The sequence below is a fragment of the Protopterus annectens genome, chromosome 5.part0, assembly GCF_019279795.1.
Source record: "Protopterus annectens isolate FY-2018-M chromosome 5.part0, PAN1.0, whole genome shotgun sequence".
Lineage (NCBI taxonomy): Eukaryota > Metazoa > Chordata > Ceratodontiformes > Protopteridae > Protopterus > Protopterus annectens.
Genome location: NC_056735.1, coordinates 96,080,506 through 96,100,528, shown reverse-complemented (window position 1 = coordinate 96,100,528; position 20,023 = coordinate 96,080,506). Strand labels below are relative to the sequence as shown.

At 43.7% G+C, this 20,023-nt stretch overlaps 1 protein-coding gene across 1 annotated transcript in view; it reads left to right on the top strand.

Moving 5' to 3' along the window:
- LOC122802503 (multidrug resistance-associated protein 1-like) overlaps positions 1–20,023 on the top strand; it is a 1,262,326-nt gene that overhangs the window by 913,447 nt on the left and 328,856 nt on the right. The window contains exon 19 of the mRNA XM_044072155.1: positions 12,270–12,424. Within this exon, the coding sequence (XP_043928090.1) occupies positions 12,270–12,424 (155 nt within the window). The remainder of the gene's footprint in view (positions 1–12,269; positions 12,425–20,023) is intronic.

The following is a 20,023-nucleotide window of genomic DNA, read 5'->3' as shown; positions in this document are numbered from 1 at the left end:
CAAACAACAAGGCTGGGAACTCACTCTTTTCTAATATAGTTGGAAAAGCCTGGAATCTCCTACCAAACAAACTCTCCACACTTCCCTCACTTTCCTGTTTCAAAAACAATCTGAAAGTGCATCTCAAAACTCACTGGCTATGCCCATGCTCCAAACCTGACTAGCTCGAGTCACTAAATACTCTGATCTTCCCATCCCACCTACTCTTCTAAAGAAACTTCTTCCTTATAAAACTAGTTCTACTTACCATCTCTAGAACTCCTAAGCTATATTACTTTCATTTGCTATGACTGTATTCTATAATGTAAATTTTGGGTTTTAACTGCATCCTTTGTTATGCCTATATTCAACACTGTTATTTTTTTTTTTGCTATGATAACCTGTAATTGGCACTGTAAATAGATGTATTTGTCTTCTATATCCGTAGATAGAATTGTGTTAAATTCATTGTATTACCTAGGAGCTTTTCTCCCCGGGCCTCTACTGAAAATGGACATGTATCCAGTTAGACTAGCCCGGTAAACAAATGTAAAATAAAAAAAATAAAATAAAATATGTTTCCCAATCGATGGAAGGATTGTTAAAGTCATCCATGACCAGGGTGATTGGCTGTATTGTAAATTACTCAAGTAGGTCCAAGTAGGCGCTGTGGCTTTCATGGTTCATGGTGGGGGACCTGTAGCTAAAAATGATGTGGAGGGGGGGTCTTTCCTTCAGTTAGTTGGACTTGGAGGAACTCTAGGGCATCGTACTGTTAGCCAGTCTTGAGGTGTATTTGTCTTTAGTAAATATGGATACACCTTCTCCTTTGGTTCTTTCATGTTCATTTTGTGGTCTGAATGTGTGGAAGGCATTGTAGCCTTGCATGGCTGGAGTACTCTCTGTGGCCTTGAACAATGTCACTGTGACTGCACAGACATCGGCATCTTCCAGAGTAAGGACTGCTTCCAGTGAGTGCAGTTTCTGATTTAGACTCCTAGCATTAAGAAGCATAACCTTGAGTTTGTCTGTAGAGGATATTTTTACTTTGGGAATTTTGTTCTTATGACATTGCTTAAAAAAGGCACTATGGGGAGGCAAGTATTTTTGCCAGTAACCAAAAGCCAAGAGGTGACAGGTGAAGACCGTCTCTGGCAAAACAACGTGGTCTTACCAGGCTGACAGATACTAACTAGATCCCCCTGGATTGACACCAGAAGCTAAGTCAGTTGTTGAAGTAAATCATTTTTTGTTTGTGTTGAGGCTTCATCCTGGGTGAAGGTAGAATGCTGCTTAGGGCTAGAAATATTCCTGCCTGGAACACACAATATGAAAGCTCAGTCATGTCTCTCTTCATATTGCCCAGTGAAGTACATCTCAAGTCATTCACTCCAACATGGACTATGACAGAGTCATAACAGTAGTTGTTGTTGAGAGACTTGAGTATGTGCATGATTTGGCGGATCCTGGCACCTGACAGGCAGCTGACCATGACCTTCTGCTTGTCCAGCCGAGTGAGCGAGACATCTTTCTGTCCCACTATGGAGTCAGCTATGACCAGGACATTTGGTTTTGAGGTGTTTTGCCTTATGGGCTTATTAAGTGAGACACTTATATGTGTGTTTTTCTGTGCAATGGATTTAGTTTAGACTGTATTGTGTGCATAAGGTTTGCGCATGCGAGGTCTCTGCTCTTTTGGTAAAGTTCTAGTGAATACCTCCACGTATGTGAGTTTATGTGTTATGCGCTTGGTTTATGGAAGAGGTGAATGTGTGTGCTGACAACCTGTTTGATATCTGATTTGTTGTTACATTAGAGAGAGAGAGAGAGAGCACTGATTCCACATTAATAGTATAGATACATCTCTCACATGTTGTGTTTTTATGTTTTATGAGTAATAGGCCTCAGAATGCCCATGTCAGTTAGGTTGGCTGGAGAAACGGTGGGAAACTCTCCATCTGTTTTGACAGGTGTATTCTGTAATAAGTAGTGGGGAGTGGGCTAGATGGACCGGGTTCTGCTGTAGGACTAGTAAAATCAGCTGATCAGCTTGTGTCAACACTTCATAATGTGCAGGTGAGTTGCTGTCTGGAAAGCAGTGCACAACTGTGTTGCACGATAAGAAGCAGGGAAGCTTAGGAGGCTTCCCTAGCCATTATGTAGGGAAAGTCTGTCTCTCTGAGTGTTTGTGTCTATACACAGCAGTGTTGAACCCCATTGCACACTGTGTATCTATGTGCAAACACAATGCTTAAGTACTAGCACATTTAAACAACTCTATCACAGTCTACTAATAGAAAAGCCCCTCAGTGAGTCTTTATTCCAGCCACCTCTAATTCAGATGGGTGTTTACACACTTCTGCCATAAGGGTGCAGGGGGCCATCTTAATGTAAGATAGCTGGTTTCAGTGCTCCAGTGATATCAAACAGTCTAGATTCAGCAAGTCTGAATCTAGCCTATGCTATTTAAGGCAGATGAATAAACAAAAGTGCAGAATAAAGCAGTTACATCAGCAAGAACAGTATAGAATGAAGAAACACTACAGTGAAAAACAGTATGCAAGTGCAAATGTAAGCTTAAATTCTACTTATGTTTAAGATTCCAGTGGATGCCTTGGATTCTCTTAGATGCCTTTCAGATTTCTGGCTTAAAATGCCAAACTCTGAGCAGTTCAGCCAGACTGATCCAAATTTAGATCACTTTACCTAGTTGGTCAATCAGTCAGTCGTAGTACCCACCAGTGATGTACATTACATGATAATAACATATCCATAATTTGTCAGAAAAGTGTTGATAAATTCAGTCATCCAGTTCTGCTAAAAATCAAAAAATGTAAAAGTGCTATTGTTCATATCACATAGACATTCCAGTTAAGCTTCTTCCATTCCATCTACCTGACACAGTCGAAGTGGGCAGTGCCAGGCACTCCATGTTGTATAACATTAGATATGGAAAGAAGTCACAGCTCCCATCTTAACCATTATGTGTATTGAGATCCTGGAAATCTCATAGTATAAAACTGAGTTTTGCTTTTTTTGGGGTTTTTTTTTTGTTTTGTTTTTTGACTATGGCCCACAAATAAAGTCACCCAACACAGTGTCATTAGCAACAATAAACATTCAAAGTAAACTGTCAAATTAGCAAGAAAATGTGCCCAACTTGGAAATTGACTTAATGAGCTTATAGAGTGTTTTCTGACAAAAAGAAATGAAACTGACATGACTGTTTCATACTTATAACAGGGAACTGACATGAGTGTTTCATACTTATAACAGGGAACTGACACGAGTGTTTCATACTTATAACAGGGAACTGACATGACTGTTTCATACTTATAACAGGGAACTGACATGAGTGTTTCATACTTATAACAGGGAACTGACACAAGTGTTTCATACTTATAACAGGGAACTGACATGACTGTTTCATACTTATAACAGGGAACTGACACGAGTGTTTCATACTTATAACAGGGAACTGACACGAGTGTTTCATACTTATAACAGGGGACTGACATGACTGTTTCATACTTATAACAGGGAACTGACATGAGTGTTTCATACTTATAACAGGGAACTGACATGAGTGTTTCATACTTATAACAGGGAACTGACATGAGTGTTTCATACTTATAACAGGGAACTGACATGACTGTTTCATACTTATAACAGGGAACTGACATGAGTGTTTCATACTTATAACAGGGAACTGACACGAGTGTTTCATACTTATAACAGGGAACTGACATGAGTGTTTCATACTTATAACAGGGAACTGACACGAGTGTTTCATACTTATAACAGGGAACTGACACAAGTGTTTCATACTTATAACAGGGAACTGACACGAGTGTTTCATACTTATAACAGGGAACTGACACGAGTGTTTCATACTTATAACAGGGAACTGACATGAGTGTTTCATACTTATAACAGGGAACTGACAGGAGTGTTTCATACTTATAACAGGGAACTGACATGAGTGTTTCATACTTATAACAGGGAACTGACATGACTGTTTCATACTTATAACAGGGAACTGACATGAGTGTTTCATACTTATAACAGGGAACTGACATGAGTGTTTCATACTTATAACAGGGAACTGACATGACTGTTTCATACTTATAACAGAGCAATATGCTGAGACCACCTTTGCAGACCATCTCTCTCCCCTGAAGTGAAAGACTTATCCTCTTATTACAGATTCATTCTCTACTAAAATGTCATTTAGTTAAATGAGCAGAATATACCTATTAGCCCTCGGGTTGCATCACATAAATCTGCGTTAATTCTTCTCCACTCTAACCCAATCGCTAAGATCCTTTGTTGCTTTTCACATCTCTAATTTATTTTAGTCTAACTTAGGTTCATAGGTTCATAGGTTTATACTAGGCTATCTGCCCTAAGGCATTTATAAGCCTAGCCCAAATTATTGTGGCTTACGCCACCCCTTATATGAAAAAATACTGTGCCCATTAGTTTGTTGTGCCTCTGTCCAGCAGTGACCCAGAGATGATTCCCGGGGTAAACCTACGATCTCCCATCCACAGGTCTAGATTTCTCTTGAACAGAGTCAGCGAGGTGCTCTGCCTCACATGGACCGGGATTTTATTCCACAGCATAGGGAGTCTCTGAGTGATAAATCTATCCCTCCAGCACGTCCTATTTATATCCGTGCTAAGGTTTAAGTCGCTTGCTCTAGTGGTTTTGGTGGATTTGGATTTTTGAGGTGGAGCATGTCCATTAATTCGGGTTGGACATGGCCTTGTATGTCAGGCACATGTCACCTCTGAGCAGACGGTATGCGACTGAATAGAGCTGGAGTTTCTTCAATCTGGCAGCATATGACAGATTTTGGAGTCCCTTTATCCTTTTGGTGAGGAACTTTTGGGGTCTCTCCAATTGCTGCAGATGTCGGGTGAGATACATCCCGAATGGGGCATTGTACTCGATCATTGGTCTGATAAGTGAAGAGTACAGGGGAACAATGACCTCACTAGATCTGGATGTGAATCCCTTCATGATCAGGTGGGCAATGTAGAAGGTCTTTCTAACCACTTTAGCAATGTGAGTGTCAAAGAAAGGCCACTGTCAACCTGGGTCCCCAGGTCCCTGATAACCTCTTCTGTGCTTAGTGGATTGCCACCTATATGGTAGCTTGGGGTTACCTTGTTTTTCCCGAAGGGTATGACTATACATTTTTGGCGTTTAACTTCAGGCCATGGCTCTGGCACCAGCTATCTGTTTCCGTGAGTCCCTTCTGAAGGATATCAGTGTCCGATGCACTTTCCACTATGGCGCCCAGTTTGCAGTCATCTGCAAACTTTGTCAGCCAAAGTCCTCCCATGTTGGCCTGTACTTCTGAGAAGTAGATGCCAAACAATAGGGGCCAAGGACCGAGCCCTGTGGGACACCACTTGTGACCGGCTTGGAGTCTGACACAGCGCCAGCAACTCTAACCCTGTGGGTTCTGTCCTTAAGCCAGTTTGCAACCCATCTTGTGACATATGGGTTTACATTTAAGCTGGTAAGTTTTTCTACAATACCCGAGTGGGGTATTGTGTCGAAAGCCTTTGCAAGGTCAAGGTAGGCTGTATGGACTGCCTTTCCTCATCAATGGCCTTGGTGACTATTTCAAGAAGTCGACCAAGTTCAAAAGGCATGATCTTCCCTTGACAAAGCCAAACTGGGTCGGGTCCAATGTCTGCAAGTCCCCTATATCTTTGTTTATGAGCTCCATTATGATCCTCTCCATAGCTTTGCAGACTAGACTTGTTAAGCTTATGGGGTGGTAATTACCAGGGTCCGTGAGGCGCCACCTTTGTGGAGTGGGACCACAGTTGCCGACGCCACTCCTTGGGCACGTATCCTGTGGTAAGGCTGAGATTAAACAGCTGCCTTATGTGCGGGTTTAATTCCTCATTTAGCTCGTGTAGCACACATCCGGGGACACCATCCGGTCCCATTGATGCTGTGTTTTTAGCTTTAGAGAGAGCAGCTTTCACCTGCGCATTTGAGATGTCCGGGAGGCTACACTCGGCTGGGATAGTTATCTCTCCTTTAGGGGGGGGGGGTGAAGTTTGCACTGAACCTGTCTGCCAGTATGTTGGCAATGTCTGTGGGTTCAGTGATTTTGTATCATTTTGGACTAATTCTGAGCATATCTGTGAGTTTCCACCCAGGTTCCTAACATAGCTGAAAAAGGCCTTATGATTGTCCTTTGAATCCATGGCAATTTTTCTCTCAAAATTGGCCTTAGTTGATTTTATGAGTGCTCGTATTTTTTTACTAATAATGTTCAGGGGTGACTTCCCTTTATGGATTTTGTTCTATCATGTAATAGCTTTCTCCTCTTATTGTAAAGTTTGTTAATGGCTGGGGTCCACCAGACTGGACGTTTGCCCTTTGTGGAAAGAGTCTTGGTTTTATTTGGGATTGCCTGATCCATGCAGTCCTGGAGGTGTTCATAGAAGGCATTTGTAAGGGCTTCCGCAGCTTGGGTTGTGGTTTCCTCTGACTCAGGGGCCTTGAAGGATGCCACACCAGTCTTGAGTAGTGTGAAGTTTGCTTTAGAGAAGTTCTTCACTATGGTCTTTTTTGTTTGGGGTGGGGGCGGGATGTGGATTTCCAGTGAGATTAGTTTATGATCAGATCTCACCAATGAGGGATATACTTCCGGTGTGGAGCATTTTGTCCCCATGTTTGTGACAATGAGATCTAGTATATTTTCTCCTCTCGTGGGAACAGTGACTAGCTGTTCCATGGCATTTGAATTTATGAACTCCAGGAACCGTTGGGCTAGAAAGTTAGGGCTTGAGTAATGTTCCCAGTCTATATTCGGGTAGTTGAAGTCACCCAATATGATGGTGTTTGGAGATACATTTATACCCTCCAGTGTCTTCAGGAAGGCTGTGTGGGGTTCCTGAGTTTGAGAGGGTGGCCTGTAGCATGCTACAATTTGTAGAGCAGTTTTGCCTATTGTTAGTTGCACCTGGATGGTTTCAAGCTTCATGCGTTGCCACCAACCTGGAGGTGTGAGTATCCTTTATGAATATGGATACACCCTCCTTTTGTGGAGTGGTCCGGGTTTTGGGGCCGGAACGCATGATATGAGGTAAAACCTAATAGTGCCGGGTGCTCTCAGGAGCCTTGAACCAGGTTTCAGTTACAGCACAGACATCGATGTTCTCCATACTGAGAAGGGCCTCGAGTGCGTGCATTTTGAGATTTAGACTTCTGGCATTGAGCAGCATTACCCTCAATTTCTTCCCATTTTTGTTTTCTAGGGTGGTAGGTTTAGAATTTGAGCCTTGCCTAAAAAGGCACTATGGGGTGGCAAGAGCCTTAGCCAATATCCGGAATCCCAGGGGTGACAGGTGCAAGCCGTCCCTTGCTAGCAGCGTGGCTTGTCAAGCATGTCATCCCAGGCAGACAGACACTGGATCCCCTTTGAATGACACCAGACATTAAGCCAATTGTTAAAGCTGATCATCTTGTCTCTATATTGTGGCATCATTCTTGGTGAAGGAAGGATACTGCTCAGGGTTAGGGTCATACCTGCCTGGGCTACATAATCAGAGAGCTCCTCTATGTCTCTTTTCATGCAGTCCAGGGAGGTACGTCTCAGGTCGTTCACACCAGCATGGACAATGACTGTGTCATATTTGTACTTGCTGTGGAGTGACCCGAGTGCTTGTGTTATGTGGCGGATTCTAGCGCCCGATAGGCAGCTTACTGTGACCCTCTCCTTGTTCAGCCTGGTGAGTGGGACGTCAGTGTGTCTGACTATGGAGTCACCTATGACAAGTATGTTTGGTGTTGTATTTGGCCTTAAGGGCTGTGACTGCTTTGCACACTGCTTTTGTGGTTTATGTGTTGCTTGTGGGGTGTCTTGAGGTAGCAGTTGTTTGGGTGTCTGCTTTGGAGGCCTCTGCTGTTTAGGTAAATTTTACTCAGAGCCTCCGAGTATGTCTTTGTGTGTTTATGTGTTTGATTCAGTGGAGTGGTAGCATTATGTGAGGCTGGTTTTGTGGTGTGTGTAGTTGCCTTCTCCTCCTGTCTGGTCTTGCCAGTCCTGAGTTGAGAGAGCTCAGCCTCCAGTTTGGCTAAATAGCTGCATCTCTCAAGTATTTGTGTTATGTGGGAGGAGGAGAGGGTTGTCTGTGTACATGAGGCAGTTATAACATTGCCTCAAGATTCCCAGATTCACCAGCTGGACCGGAGAGGAGATTGACAACTGACCTTTGGACATGCTAGAATAATATTGGGAAATCCTTAATTGAAAACAAGGGCCAGTGGGGAGTGAGGGTGTAGTGCTTTTAATTTTAGTGCTGACTTATATAATTGCTTTAGTGAGCAAGTGCCAGGTAACTTGAGTGCAATGTGATACAAGTAACTAAATGCAAAACGACAAACAGTAACTTTCTTTCAAGTGAAACAAGGAAATAAGTACAGTAAGCAATGCAGATATCACTAGTGATCCACAGAAGCTGAGAAGTTGCGTATTAGGTGAATTAGCTTCCAGGGAAATAACAAGCAAACAAACAACAAGTATATAAACAAAGCTAGATTCAGTAGGCCTGGATCTAGTCTATGCTAGAGCAAACAAGGTGAACCAATTTCAGTAAGATACAGTTCAAATATTCAGGCACTATAAACCTTTAACCAGAAAATTCCCAGCTCAGAAGGGCAGAGTCCAGCCTCTTCTCCCACAAGAGTGCAGTCCACGAACCTTCTTAATGTAAAATAACTGGCCTGAAGCCCAAGTGCCTAAACCAGAACTAATACACTTGGACACTGGGCTCTCAATCAGCAGTTCCCAACTTAGAAGGATGAAAGCTACCTGTCCTGCCACCACAGTGCTTGCCACAAACCTTCCTAATGTAAAACAACTGGTCTGAAGCCCAAGTGCTTAATCCAAAAGACTTGAATGATAGCTACACTTTAATCAAGTTACAACCAAGCAGTAATAAATACCATTGAATACTTTAGAGAATGTCTGGATTAGTGCTCAAGTTACACAAACAAAGCTAGATCCAGCAGGCCCGAATCCAGTCTATGCCACAGCAAACAAGGCGCACCAACCTCAGCAAGAAACAGCCCAGATATGCATGCACCACAAGCCTCCAACCAGAAATTCCCAGCCCAGAAGGGCAGAGTCCAGCCTCCCCCCCCCACAAGAGTGCAGACCACGAACCCTCCCAATGCAAAACAACTGGCCTGAAAGCCCAAGTGCCCAAACCAGAACTAATACACCCCTAGAATAACAGACACTGAGCCCCCAATCAGCAGCTCTCAACCCAGAAGGATGCAAGCCACCTGCTCCGCCACAACAGTGCAGACCACAAACCTCTCAGTGCAAAACAACTAACTGGTCCGAAGCCCAAGTGTTTAAACCAAAAGGCTTAGAATGAGTTACACCAAGCAGTAATAAATACAACTGAGTATTTTAAGATGATGCAAAAGTAAAAAGAAGTAGGTAAAAACACAAGTACAGTAAAAGCAGATGAAATTTTTTTTTTTTTTTCTGAACAAGTGCTGAGATCAAAGAAACAGATTTGAGTGCTGAAACTAGAAAACTGGCTAGTTACAAGAAAAAAAAAACAAGCTAGAAGGCTTCCCTCAAACACAGAAGGGCTTGGGGGCTCAGAAGCCTACAAATAGTCTGTACCACTTAACAAGAAAGGCAGGAAATAAGCTTAATTTTTTTTTTTTTCTATTTCCCAGATGCTCTCTTTGTACACAGTACAAACTTCTCAAATGTTTTGAAACTTTTCTACATATTATATATTAATACATATGATTTGCTCTGCATCCAAAGCATTACCCTACCACTGTACTGTTTCTTGTCACTAATGTTTTTTCTGTCAGAAGTGTAGCAATGGTAGTGTGAAGGGGGTGCAGAGTTTTAGTGGGGGGTGCAATGAAGACAGTAGAGTAGTTCCTGATGTATTGACTTGGTACAGATTAAAAAGATAACTTTTTTGTTGGCTCTTCATTGGAAGAGGAAGAGCTGGGGGGGGGCATGTATGTAACTGTAGTAAGCTGATTGCTACAAATGTAACGATCATCTTGATACAGTAACTATATATGTTTTTGTTTGTTTTTCTTTTCATGTTAGAAGAGCGGAGGGTGTGGGGTGCTACAACAGGGACCAGCACTGGGCACTAGATGACCCAGTTGCACCTCCCATTATTGCACTCTTGTGTCTGTTTTTATCTGGTCAGTTCTGGGACTGAAATTGGTGAGAACTGATCAATGCTCTACCTTGGTAAACAAATTCAAGAGGGGGTCAGTATCTTTCATGTAGTAAAGTAAAACAAACAGCTCTGTTCCAGGAATAACTGAGTGAACTAGCAATCTGATAGTACAGGTGTCCACCTGCAGATACTACCAGTGTGGAAGAAATTGTACCACAGCAAATGTTGACTTGTAGATCTGATATCAGAATCCCCTGTCCGCTATAGGCTAGTAGAGAATATAATTTCCAGTTTAATGCTTTGGATTCTTCTTGCCCCAGAATGGTTTCATGTCAGACCTTCTTAGGTGTTAATGTTAACATCTGAAATGGTCAGAGGCAGGGTTTGACACAGAGACTTGCTGGCGAAGTCTGTTATATCATAATGTACTGGCAGTGTCTCCATATTCTTAGAATTCAAATTATAACTAGAAAACCAGTAACTAAAAAAGCTACCTTCAGACTGCAGAAAGAGAAATGACTGACAATGTGAGAGTCAACAACATGTAACAGTATAACGTTGAAGCCCAATACAAATTGCATAGGTATGAGAGACAAAGGTCAACCCTGTCATGTACTTTACAACACAGGTAGTATGGGTTACCAGTCCATTTCGCAGCAACAGTATTACATCTGTGAAGATTTGCAAAAAAAAAAAAAAAAAGGCTCTGAATGCTTCCCATAGAATATCACACAAAACAAGATCAAAAGCAGGCATATCAAAAGAAATGCCACTTAAGTTTGAAGTTGAAGAGTATGGACTCATGAGTATTACAAGTAAATTTAACTGCAGTACCAAAGGTGTAGCATATTTAGCAAAGTGTGTCTCTTGCCACAGATTTCATGCTGGCAAAAGTAAACGTACTTTGCATAAGCAGAGTTATGATATTTCAAGTCCTGATAATGATACCCCCCCCCAGGTACAGATAAAATTACAATTTCTAGCCGTTTGATTTTGAGAGCCGCTAGATTATATTTTATTATCAAAGTTCCTTCTTATGGCTGAATTTCATTTAAATGTATTTTTAACTTTACTGAAAATGAAGGTATTACATATTTGTTATTAGTGTATTGTGTTGTGGTTTTATTGTACTGCCTGTTAGTTGGTGGAATTTCTTAAATTTGTTGGATGGGGTCAGATTCTGAAAGTCTATTTTAGGATGAAAGAGGTTGATCTGAAGGAGTTTTATTAAATTTAAGGTATGACAACTGTTCCTGGGTATCTGTACTTCTTTATGTTTACATATGTGTATATATATATATATATATATATATATATATATATATATATATATATATATAAACATATACATAGATATGTATGTATTGATATGTCCCAAGTCGTATAGGCTCATAGGTTATTACAAGGCTAACAATGTCAGGGGCCTTTTCATGCATAGCCATGCTTTCCAAAAGTATCCGACAAGTTTTAACACCCCAGGGTTATTTTAAGGGATATGTTGGCTTGGGCATGGGTGTTCAAACATTTACAGGTTGTCTGTGTAATTGAGACGTAGCTAATAGACAGTGGTTAAGTTTATGATTTCCCATCCACTTGAATTGGATTTGGGAAGACTTTTTCAGTTGTACTGTTTTTGCACAAAGTCATCATATGTTGACCTCCTGTGTTCCTTCCGTGCCTATTCTTGGTATTGGTATAACTAGCTTTTAATGAATGTTCTGAGATTTGTGGCACCTTTATGTTTCTTGGATTGTAATCTTCATATAGAGGGTGCACCCGGACACTGAGATTTGTGTCATTTACTTCCGCAGCCCTCCAGTGGGGAAATAGATGAATCGGTAATGTCGTTTACAGTCCTGGTCTGTAACAAGCTATAGCAACTGTAAAAGTATTAAATATTATAGTAACATACTAACCTAAAAGTGTACTTTGGTAATGTTTGTTAAGCTACAGGGTTACTGTTAAATTACGGAACTGATCTTGGTTGAGGAAGTGGTACTTGTCATGGTTAAGTGGCCTTGATCGTGGTTGAGTAAGTGGTATAGAAGTAAAACATTTTTCCCTCTTTGTCTTTTGCTTGACATCTAGGCCTTCTTGTTTTCTTTGGAGCATATATTCTGACAAAAGGTGCAGTAAATGCCTCCCGGACATTGCATCATGAAATGCTGAACAGTGTTCTCCATCTACCGCTGTTATTTTTTGAGACCACTCCATTAGGACAGGTTATTAACAGATTTACAAAGGTATGATATTTGCAAAAAAAAATATATGAATGATATATTTTACCTGCTTTAACAGATTAAAAATTAAGCAGTATGTTTATACAGTTGAACTTTAAAATGTGCATGCTGGGATTTAAAAACTAGGAGTATGAGGTTTTAAGGTATTTAAACATTCTTTGCAGTTTATATGCAATGTCTAAAATTCTGCAATATCCCATGTTCATTGTTTTTTTTAATTATACACATTCAGTTATTTACCATAATTATTCTGTTTATTTTGTGATAGCCATGCATGTAGACTGATCCGTATGGATCTTTGAGCATGTTATGAAAATGTACAGGAGAAGATATTTTGTATGTATAAATATTGATCTGAAGTTGTTAATCTTCCTATTCATCACTGATGGGTTCGGTTGTGAGCCCTTGGAACTGGGTCGGCCTAATACCAAGCTTGCATACACCAAAAACTCTCTAGCTAAGCTGCTACCCACAATGCCCTTCTCCCAGTTACCTTAGATCTCGTTTGCCACACAGAAATATAGCAGCGTGTCACCAAGCTCTCCAGCTAAGTGTTGTATTTTCTAAAAATGTATTGTATTTCGGAATTTTTTTCTCTTCTAACTTTTTTCTACCTTGTTACCTATACCTAGCTCTACCCACGGGTATCTTTCTCTTACCACCATTGGTAAACACCTTTCTCTACCCTCATGGTATTCTTAATACCATTGTTAGTATGTCTTCTTCTCTTCTCTTTCTGTAACCTTTTGGATTGTTGGATTGTATACTGGATATGACTGAAAAAAAGGGACTTTGTGGTTCAAACATTGCACTTCCTGCAATGGCATACTCCCCAACAGCGACTTACATGATGTTTGTGTCTATTGTCTGGGGGTTTCCCACTTGTCTGTGAAACTTCCTTGCCAGATTTGTCTCAGTTTCAGTCAGCAGATGCTGAATGAAAGGAAAAATAAACTTATTTTGAAAGGCCTGCTTTCTTCACCTTTTTCAGAGGCCCTTTCTGTGTTGGAGGTCTCAACCCCGCCATCGAAGGACAAGAAATGTCCTCATTCTGATCCCACTTCACCAGGCGGCGATAAGGGTAAGCCTCACAAGCATAAGGCCCACAAGTCTTCTACGGAGCATAAGATCGCTCCCTCAGCTCTGACCACTTCGGTGTGGAGTTCAGCTCCAGTGGCCTCTGTGGACATTACTATGACTTCCACGTCAGTGCTGCATTCAACACCGACTTCTGTGGTTCCAAGTGTGATAACGGTTCCAGCCTTATTGCCTTCTGTAACCTCGGCACTGACCTCGCCCCTCTCCGCTCTGAAGTTGGTCCCGACTATCTCTTCGGAGCTGATAATGACTTCCACTCCAGCTATCTCCTGGCTCTGAGCCCTTTCTCAGCACCGATAATGCCCCTTCTGCCTGTCTCAAAGTTGGAATCTTCGGTGCCGACTTTTCCTACAACATGGACCTAGTACTCCCTGTCTTTGGACCCGTTTTCAGGACAAGCTTATAGCCCTTTTTTGGACCGACCTGACTCCCCCTCCGGAGTGTTGGTAAGGTCCACCAGTAGTCTATCTGAATTGGATGTGGTGCGTTTGTTCGATCAGCTGTTGACAGCCAGAGGCATTACAAATTTTCCAAAAACCCATCCCACTCTGGATTCTTCGGTTCTGAGGCCCATAGTTCTGATGCCCTTGGTGGGAACCCTTTCATCAGCGCTGATCGTGACTCTCTCTGAGGCTTTGAGGCCCCCCTTTAGGTTTCGGTTCCTTCAGAACCATCCCTTCCTCAATCTCATACTTGGGGGGGGGGTGGAACCCTCGGCTCCCAGTACGGTTCCAGGTTTTTCATCAGTTCCATTTTTAGATCTGGGGGCGACACCCTCCCCAGTTTTACTTGACGCTCCATCCCTGGGAGCTGGCCGCACTGAGCAGGGTGTGACCCCGGTTCCAAGATTGTCTTCCTCTGTTCCGGGCTTCCATTCCTCTTCAGGCAGACTGGCTTTCCGGGTGATGGAGAGGGTGCTTGCTTCTGGAAGCACTCCTCCTACGTCGGACCTTCCCTCTGCTCCCTCTGACCTACAGCTCTCATGGGCCACCTCCCCAGGACACCGAGAGCGCAAGCCTCAGGAAACCCCTATACAGGGTTCTCCCTTCTGAGTCTTCTTCAGAAGTTCCCACTGAAAACCCCCCCTCGGAAGACGGTGTGTAAGAGGAAACACCTGGACTCCCCAGAGGAGTCCCTCACTGAGAATACAGATTACAATGATTGGGAAGGGTCCCCACGGTCACCCCCTGATGATGTCTCCTTTGGAGACATCCTGGAAATATTGAAACAGAGGGATGGCTGGAAGCCCTCCAATCCTTCCTCGGAGTCCGTATTCCTGCAGGCTTTACGCTCTCGGCCCTCTACGTCTTGGGTGACCCCACCTGCCGATGAGTTAGTCCAGCTCATCATGCAGCGTGTGTGGAAGAACCCTGATTCCATTGAGGCCATTCCCCAGAGACCAGACAGGATACTTTCCCCACCAGAGGAACAGTCCCACTGGTCTTGAGGCTTGCCAGTAGACACTATGGTGGTGGCGACTGCCACAAAAAGGACCTTGTGGAGGAAAGTCCTACTGTCCAACCACCCAACAGAGAGTCCCAGGTGCTGGACAGATTAGGGAAGTGAGTCTTTGCCTCAGTGACCTTTGCAGTCGGGTCTCTGAATTATTTGGCACATTTCACGAGGCTCCAAAGGGATCTCATCTCTGAACTCTCTGGAACACTTGCAGGTCAAGTTTCTGATGGGGCATGCGATAAAGTTGCTTCTCAACTTGCTACCCCAGAGTCGATCTCCAACTTGTCCATGAAGTTGCTGTCCCATGCAGCCGAAGGGGTAGCTAGAGCTGCATGTGCAGGTGTGGTTATGAGACGCCACGCCTGGATGCGCATTTGTCATCTCGCGGACTTCTTCAAGTCTTCCTTCTTGAATGCCCCTATTGAACTGGCCACTTTGTTCGGTTCCAAAGTGAAGGACACATTAGCCAGGTGCGAGCTAGACAGAAAAACCTTGTCTGCCATTGGCATACATTTTTCCAAACCTCAGCGCTCTTTCTCCAGGAACCAGAGGAGTGGAAAGATATGGCACAAAAAATCTCAAGGCCCTTTCCACAGTGCATGTGTTGAGGATTCCCCCAGAGGCAGAGAGGGTTCCAGTAGTGGAAGATGCCCCTTTAGGGGCAGAGGGGGTCCCTGAAACCAGGACTCCAGGGATTCTTTCTCCGGACAACCTTATCAGCATTCCTGAAGCGCTGCCTGATTGCTTTCCTCTGGAAGCAGTCGGGGCTCATTTTTCTCTACACCAAGCTGCTTGGCACTCTATTACAAACGATCAGTGGGTGCAGAAAATAATTTCCAGAGGTTATTACATTCCCCTAATATCTTACCCAAATCCTCCAAAATGCCTTCCAGATGTTCCATCCAGTCAAAGGGAAAAGAGGCAGCTTCAGAGATAAGAAAGCTATGTCAAAAACAAGTCCCCCCAGACCAGTGTGGATCCGGTTTCTACTCAAGATTATTTTTGGTGCCAAAAAAGACTGGGGACTGGAGACCTATTTTGGATCTCAGCCAACTAAACAAATCAGTGGTTCAAACCAAATTTTTCATGGTCACGATACAATCCATTCTCCCATTTCTTTGGGAGGGTGTGTGGATGTGTTCGATAGACCTCCGGGATGCATATTACCACATCAAAATGGACAAGTGCTCCAGGAGTCTCCTTCACTTCCAGCTGGGAGTCAATCATTACCAATTCAGAGCCCTGCCATTCAGTATCTCAACGGCCCCCAGAGTGTTCACGAAATGCCTAACAGTGTTAACAGCTCATCTGAGACTTCAGGGATTCCAGGTGTTTCCATATCTAGGCAATTGGCTCCTCTCCAACCCCACCAAGCACCTACTGGTCATGGCCCTCCACTACACTCTAGCACTGGCGGAGTTTCTAGGCATCACAATACACTGGGAAAAATCCTATCTTCATTCTACCCAACAAATGGAATTTATAGGAGCAATATTCAATACTCAGACAAGCCAGGTCTCTCTCATAAATTTTATTTATGAAAATAAAATTGCCAAAGATTCCAAAGACAACCACAAGGCATTCTATAACTATGTCAAGAATCTAAATGGCAATGCTCAGATCTGCTCTGAGCTACAACAGAATGGCATTAAATATACTGATCCCAAGGATATTGTCAGTATCCTGGCAGATCAATTCAGTGCCAACTTCACCCCCCTCTCACCCCCTAAACAGCCCATCTCAGTACCGGAAGATTGCCAAATTCTGGTAACAATGGCCACACAGGTAAAAAACACACTGTCCAAAGCTAAGAATACAGCATCCATGGGACCAGATGACATCCTGGGCTGTGTATTACTTGAACTACAAAATGAACTGGCACCTCACCTAACTGTCATGTTTAATCATAGCCTCACCTCAGGCTTCGTACCCACTGAGTGGCGCACAGCCACAGCTATTCCACTCCACAAGGGGGGATCCACCTTGGATCCCGGGAGCTACCGCTCCATCAGTCTGACAAGCCTGATCTGCAAGCCCATGGTATGTGTTATCATGGAACTTATAAACAAAGACATTGGCAACCTTCAAACACTGGACCCCACCCAGTTTGGGTTTGTGAAGGGCCAATCTTGTCTCCTGAACCTGACTGACTTCTTCAGATCAGTCTCCAGAGCTGTGGACGAGAGTAAGGCAGTCCACAGAGCCTATCTAGACCTTGCCAAGGCCTTTGACACCATCCCCCACTCTGGAATCACAGATAGACTTACTAAGCTGGGCATTAATCCCCACGTCACACGATGGGTTGCCGGCTTACTGACAGAACCCACAATGTAAAAGGAGCCGACTCCAAATCCAGCTCCAGACAAGTGACAGGTGGAGTACCTCAGGGTTCAGTCCTGGGACTGCTCTTGTTTGCATCTACTTCTCTGAAGTACAGGCCAACACTAAGGGACTCTGGCTAACAAAGTTCGCAGATGTCTGCAAACTGGGAGCCATTATTGAATCCCCAAATTACGTGGATACTCTACAAAAGGGCCTTACAGAAACAGATGCTTGGTGCCAGAGCCATGGGTGCAAGCTCAATGCCAAGAAATGTATAGTTATCCCCTTTGGAAAAAACATGTACCCATGAATTACCACATAGGTGGCAATACACTAAACACCGAAAGTGTGATAAGAGACTTAGGGACACAGGTGGACTGTGGTCTCACCTTCGATAACTACATTGCCACAACAGTCAGGAAATCCTTCTATGTGGCACACCTCATCACTAAGGGCTTTTCATCTAGAAAAAAGGAGGTCATTATCCCACTGTACTCATCCCTCGTTAGACCCATTATAGAATACCCGTTTGGTATGTACCTCTCAAGACATCTGCAGCAGCTGGAAAGGCCGCAAAAATACCTCACTAAAATAATTACAGGCCTAAAGCAGATCCCCTATGCTGACTGCCTTAAAAAACTCCAGCTATACTCTGTCCCATATCATCTACTCAGAGGCAATCTCTGCTTAACATGCAAGACCATGTCAAACCTAGAGCTGTTGAACATGCTACACTTAAAGAAATCCCAATCCCTCAGAGCCACACACTCCAGGGATCTAAACGTTGCCATGACAATAAACAAAACATGCTGTAGGGATAAGTTCCTGACCCAGGGACTCCCCAGACTCTGGAATAGACTGCCCATACCTGTCAAGCAGAGTGCCTCTTTGGCCCTCTTCAAAAGGAACCTTGACGATTGGATGGGAGAAAGGAAATTCACCCTGGGGATCACATTAGTCACCCTGCTAGACATGGGTCCAGGGAAGTAAATAGTGTGGGAAGAAATAGCTAGGGAATTGTTATGGCTAGGCTTGTATAGGCCTAGGGCCAATAGCCTACTATCAACCTATGAACCCACCTCACAGACTTCAGAGGTTAAAATTACAAGTACAAGTGATACTCTGTCGAAGGAAGGTGTCAGCAAGGGAAGTTCTACAGGATCTGGGGTCTTTGGCGGCAGCCATCCCGATTGCTCCCCTGGCAAGATTGCATATGAGCCTGTTACAATGACTCCTTTTGTCCCAGTGGGTATCCAATCTTCATCCTCTAAACTCACAGATACTTATCACCAATTCCTGCAAGCAAGATCTTCTTTGGTGGATGAGAGCAGATGAAAATCTTTGGTGCCACCCCTTCCAGACTCCTCAACCAAATGCCACGGTGACCACGAATGATTCCCTGATAGGGTGGGGGGGCATTTTCAGGGAAAGACAGTCCAAGGCACGTGGTCCAGCTTGGAGGCTAACCTGCATATCAACGTCCTGGAGTTGAGAGCGGTGCTGTTAGCGTTGCAGACACTTCATCCACTCCTTCCATTGGCATCCTGGAGTTGAGAGCGGTGCTGTTAGCGTTGCAGACGCTTCATCCACTCCTTCCATCGGGAACGATTGCAGTCCAGTAGGACAATATGTCTACAGTCTGGTACATAAACAGGGAGGGACCAAATCCTACCTCCTGTGTCGAGAGGCCATGAGAATTTGGCATTGGGCAATAGCTTCCAACCACTTCCTGATGGCAACGCATATCCCGGGGAGCTCCAGTGTGATTGGGGACAGGCTTAGCAGATGCATCCTCCTTCCACATGAGTTGTGTCTCAACCCGAACGTGACGGCAGAAATTCTCAGCCATTGTTGCCAGCCTTGCTACGATCTTTTCCCTTTTCCCCCCCAGACAGGGAATCACCAAGAGATGCTTTGACTCACGATTGGTCCGTGGGTCTCCTCTATGCTTATCCTCTTGATACCTTTGATACCCCTATTTCTAAAGAAAGCAATTCAGCTGAGATTCAAAGTGATCCTCATTGTCCCTTTCTGGCCTTGACAAGTATGGTTTCCCTTCCTCCTGCCTCACCTATTACAACCTCCTTGGATCCTGGACACTCGTCAAGACCTAATATCTCACCCACAATGGTTGACTCCCCCAAATCTGTCCACTCTCAATCTGACAGCTTGGTTTCTCCACTTCCGTTAGTCGCCAGACAGGAAACCCTTTCCTCACCTGTCCGCAATATTATTCTGGCCTCCCATAAACCATCCACCAGAAAACTCTACAGAGACAATTGGATAAGGTTCACTATCTGGATCTAATAATCAGATGCTAGACCCTTTTTCAACTCCTACAGCTGCTATACTTCAGTACCTTTCCGAGTTGTTTGATGATGGGGCATCAGCTTCTACTGTTCGAGTCCATTTAGCAGCTATCTCCAATTTTCATAACGGCTCATGTGGCATTCCTCTTGTCTCCATCCGCCTTTGCAAGAATATTCTCAAGGGAGTTTTCCATAGTAGACCCCCTATCAGGCAACCTGTAGAGACATGGAATCTCTCTCTGGTACTACAGTCTCTCTCTCTACCCCCTTTTGAGCCTGCTGTGACATGAGATCTTAAGTTCATATCATGGAAATCTCTGTTTTTGGTAGCTGTCACATCAGCCAGATGGATATCTGAGTTACAAGCCTTATGCATCGAGCCCTTATCTAATCTTCCATAAAGACAGAGTATCTCTTC